The sequence below is a fragment of the Castor canadensis genome, chromosome 14 (assembly GCF_047511655.1).
Source record: "Castor canadensis chromosome 14, mCasCan1.hap1v2, whole genome shotgun sequence".
NCBI lineage: Eukaryota > Metazoa > Chordata > Mammalia > Rodentia > Castoridae > Castor > Castor canadensis.
Window position 1 is genome coordinate 32715381 of NC_133399.1, and position 4634 is coordinate 32720014.

Genomic DNA, 4634 nt, shown 5'->3' on the forward strand with positions numbered 1-4634 from the left:
TTTGTTGCTACCTCTAAGTCTGATTTATTTTATTACTACACACTATATTTACCTCAGAAAATAACACTAATGTCATTGATGAGAGAGAGATACAACACGACAGAGAGAGAGAGAGGAAGACAGAGGGACAAAACAGAAAGACAGAAGTAGAGACAGAGTTTAACCATGCTCACTTAAAGAGGTACATATAATATTTTTCTAAAATGAGGGATTGTTGTTCACTTGTTTTGTGTCCCATCACCTGTTTTTCCCCATCAGCCTCCTATATGAAATGGAATCAGCAAACCAAACAGATATAGTGGAATTCCTCCTCCTGGGCCTCTCAGATGATCCAGAAGTTCAGTCCATTCTCTATGGAGTGTTCCTGTCTATATACTTTGTTACGGTGCTTGGTAACCTGCTCATCATCTTGGCCATCAACTCTGACACACATCTCCACAACCCCATGTATTCCTTTCTCTCCAAATTGTCCTTGGCTGACATCTGTATAAGCTCAAGCACTATCCCAAAGATGGTGGTGAACATCCAAACACAGAATAATAGCATCAGTTACACAGGCTGTCTCACTCAGGCCTTCTTTGTCTTGCTTTTTGCTGGTTTGGAAAATTGTCTCCTTTCAGCAATGGCCTATGATCGCTATGTGGCCATTTGCCATCCCCTCAGTTACACAGTCATCATGAACACTAGCCTCTGCGGTCTGATTATTTTACTCTCCTTGTTCATTAGTATTGTGAATGCATTACTGCTCAGTTTGATGGTGCTTCCTCTGTCCTTCTGCAAAGACATAGAAATCCCCCACTTCTTCTGTGAACTTGCTCAGATCATCAAGTTATCCTGTTCTAATACTTTTATCAATAACATCCTGATATATGTGGCAGCTTTCTTATTTGGTGGCATTCCTCTCTCTGGAATCATTTTCTCTTATACTCAAATTGTCTCTTCTATTTTGAGAATACCATCTGTGAAAGGAAGGTATAAAGTCTTTTCCACCTGTGGTTCTCACTTGTCAGTTGTGTCCTTGTTTTATGGGACAGGTTTGGGGGTGTACATCAGCTCAGCAGTTACTGACTCACCCAAGAAGACTGCAGAGGCATCATTGATGTATTCTGTGGTAACTCAAATGCTGAACCCTTTTATATATAGTCTGAGGAACAAGGACATGAAGGAAGCCTTGAGGAAACTCATTAGTAAGATAGCACCCCATATATAATGTGCCACTTTTTTACACATAGCTTTCTAGAACAAGTCATAGTGAGTGGATTCCTGCTGAGCCAGAATGAATGACTCTTCTTTCACTAAATTCTTATAAAGTAAGCAGATGACATCAAAGCTAAGTATATTTCACCTTAGACTTTTTGTTAACTGTCTTTGCTTTTTTGTGCAAATTTGTGATGTTAACAAGTGATTTTAACACTCTAACCATGGTTTCTTTACTTAGCCATAAAATCTGGGTATAATCTATGGATACTAGTTTTAGTTATGTATATATCTCTCACTATATATATATTTACATATATTATATGTAAATATAATATAGAGATATTGAAATATAGCAATTATACATTTTATGAATACAATGAGATATTTCAACATACATGTACAATGCATAATCCACAATGACCAGAAAAGGATAATTGCATATGTACCACCTCAAACATTTATCATTACTTTTTACTGAGAACATAAAAAATTTCATTTTGAAATATACAATAAATTATTGACAATCATATTTATTGTACTGGGTTATCAAACAGAAGTTATTTAGCTTATCTAGCAGCATCCCTGAACCTATTAACCATCCTAGTTCTATCTCTCTTTTCTCCATATTTTCCGCAAAATCTCATACCCACTATTATAGTCTCTGCTTGTGCAAAATGAAAATTGGCTTCCATGTAAAAGTGAGAATTTGTGATGTTTGCAGTTTTGTGCCTGAGTTTTTCACCTAACATAATGTCTTGTATTTTAATTTATCTTGCTGCAAATGATAGAATTTCAATATTTTTGTGATTGAATACAATTCAATATATACCATATTTTCTTTATCTATTCATTAACTGGTACTTAAGTTGTTCTCATATCTTACTTATTGTGAATATGGTGAAATATGCATAGCAGTTCAGATGTGCTTGGGCTTACAGGTTTTATTTGCTCTGAAATTACAGCTAGTAGTGACATGTTGTATAATGTGATATGATAGCTCCACTGATACTTTTAGAGATGGTGCCATACTGTTTTCCGAAGTAAGTGTAATAATTTACTCCACCAACAGTTCATGAGAGTTCCACTTTCTCTGAATCTTCACAGGCACTGGTTACATTTGAGGGTTTCTTAATAATAGCTATTGTGAAGTGAGATGATATCTCAGTGTGGTTTTGATTTGAATTTCCCTGATTATATGCATGATAAGCATTTCCCTTTTTTTCTTTTTCTTCTGTTTTATTTTTAAAGCACCTTTAATAGAATCCATTGTACTATTTTCATACATGCATATGCTGTACTTTAATCATATTCACCCTTTTCACCCTCTACTCCTCCCATACACCCTGCCACTTGTTCCCCTAGTCTGTATTTTACATTTACCACATCTATATCTATCTCTATATAATATGTAATATAATAACTATATAAAGAAAAAAGATAAATACATAATAGAGTCTTCATATGAGAGAAAGCATACAGTATTTGTCCCTCTGAGTCCAGTTTATTTCATTTAATCATCTACATTTCCATTCATTTTCCTGCAAACAAGATAATTTAATTCTTTATGGATGAATACTTCATTGTATATAAATGCCACATTTTTTTATTCATTCATCTGTTGATGGGCATTTAGACTGGCCACACTTGTTAGCTATCATAAATAATTCTGTGATGCATACCTGTGTGTGCATATAGCTCTACTTCATGCTAACTTGTATTCCTTTGGAGAAGGGCCCAGGAGTGCTCTATCAGGGTCATATTATGGTTCTTTTAAAATTTTTTTCATGAGAATCAATCCTGAATTCAATAGTGGCTGAACTATTTTACATCCCCACCAACATTTTTGTGCATTATTCCCAGCATTTGTTGTTTGTGTTCTTGGTGATAACCATTCTGACCTGTCAATCTCAGCTTCATTTTAACTGGCATTTCCTTTATGACTCAGGATGTTGATGAATACTTCATGTGTTTAATGGCTATTTATACTTCTCTTTTTGAGAACTGTCTGTCTGATTCATTTGTCCATTTATAGATAAGACTATTTGTTCATTTTTGATAATTTTTATCTCTATATTTTCTGTATAGTACTTGCTTATCAGATGAATAACTTGCAAATATTTTGTCCCATTCTATGGATTGTCTCTTCATTGTATAAATTGTTTAGATGTGCAGTGGCTTTTATTTAACTTGATGCAGTCCCATTTGTAATTCTGAGCATTTCTTCTTAGTCATTTGTATATCTTCTTTTGAGAAATGTCTATTTGAAATACTTCATCAATATTTAATTGTATAATATGGGCTTATTTTTGTTGTTGAGTTGAATTCCTTATATATAGTGGATACGCTTAAGACTCAGCCACAGAAGAAAAAGTAGTAGAGGGTGAACATGGACCATTGTCATATCTGCAGACTAATTTTTCCCTTTTTGTATAATTAGGATCACATCAGTTCCACCTCAGGGTAGGCACAGAGCTAAGTTTTTGGACACAATTTAGTACATCATGGAACTGTTCACTAATAAACAATAATCTTCTGAGGCAAAATTAGCATCCAACATGCTCAGGAATATTTTTCTAGGAAAAGTATCATTAACTGATCTGTAATTTGAAATGATAGTGGAATATTATAAATCAATCATTGAGCCAATAAAACAAAGGAACCCTAACTCTAGCTAAAAATAATGAGTTTTTTCTTGTATAGCTCCTCACAATTAAATAGTCTTCTGTGAGTTGATTCATCTTAGGGCTGATTCTTCTTATAGTTACCAGGTGATTACAAAAAATGCATGTTCAGTACCCAGACATGATGCCTAGAGAGGAAAAATTGAGTGTCCTACCTTTACTTAGTTACTAATTGAATTTCTTTGGGTCAATCAGATGGCATTTCTATTATGAATTAAATTATGTCCCTTAAAACGTATTCACTTATTTACTTATGTGACAAAAGTGCAAATGCTAGTTATTTAAGAAAATTTTCTTTCTTTGCAGAATAAGTTTATCCTGGATTATCTGGGTCAGGCCCAAATGTAATTACATGGTTCTACATATTAGAGACACATGTGAAGAAGATAGGGAAAATAAGAGGGTAATGTTACCATACAGAGGGTAATCTCAATGATTCATTTAGTATTAGAGTTCTAGTACTCAAGAAGTTTTTTACTTCGTGTATTTTTCAAATTCACATGAAGTGCAACGTCTAATAATCATAGAAAAATTTTAAAATAAAGTATAAATTTCAGAAATAATTCATGTGTCCTGCTTGTTATTCTCATTATTACACATCTGAGATTCAGTTGTACAGGTGGGTTTAGCAATACTTCATGTATTTTCAATTAGCTTTATTTTTATGTTAGATCTCATAATGGAAAATAATAGGTTCGTTTTATGATGTTAATTAAAATTTTGGTACATGATTTCTGTTATGTGAAAAAATGT

General features: G+C 33.6%; 1 protein-coding gene across 1 annotated transcript; it reads left to right on the plus strand.

Annotated features, from left to right (window-relative positions):
- The first annotated feature begins 268 nt into the window (after positions 1 to 268).
- LOC109677550 (olfactory receptor 7G2-like) lies at positions 269 to 1210 on the plus strand. Its single transcript, XM_020153469.2, has one exon. The coding sequence runs from the start codon at positions 272 to 274 to the stop codon at positions 1208 to 1210; it is 939 nt and encodes a 312-aa protein (XP_020009058.1). The 5' UTR covers positions 269 to 271.
- The last annotated feature ends 3424 nt before the right edge of the window (positions 1211 to 4634 follow it).

Coding starts and splice junctions, on each gene's coding strand:
- LOC109677550 (XM_020153469.2), top strand. CDS start 272: ATGGAATCAGCAAACCAAACAGATATAGTGGAATTCCTCCTCCTGGGC.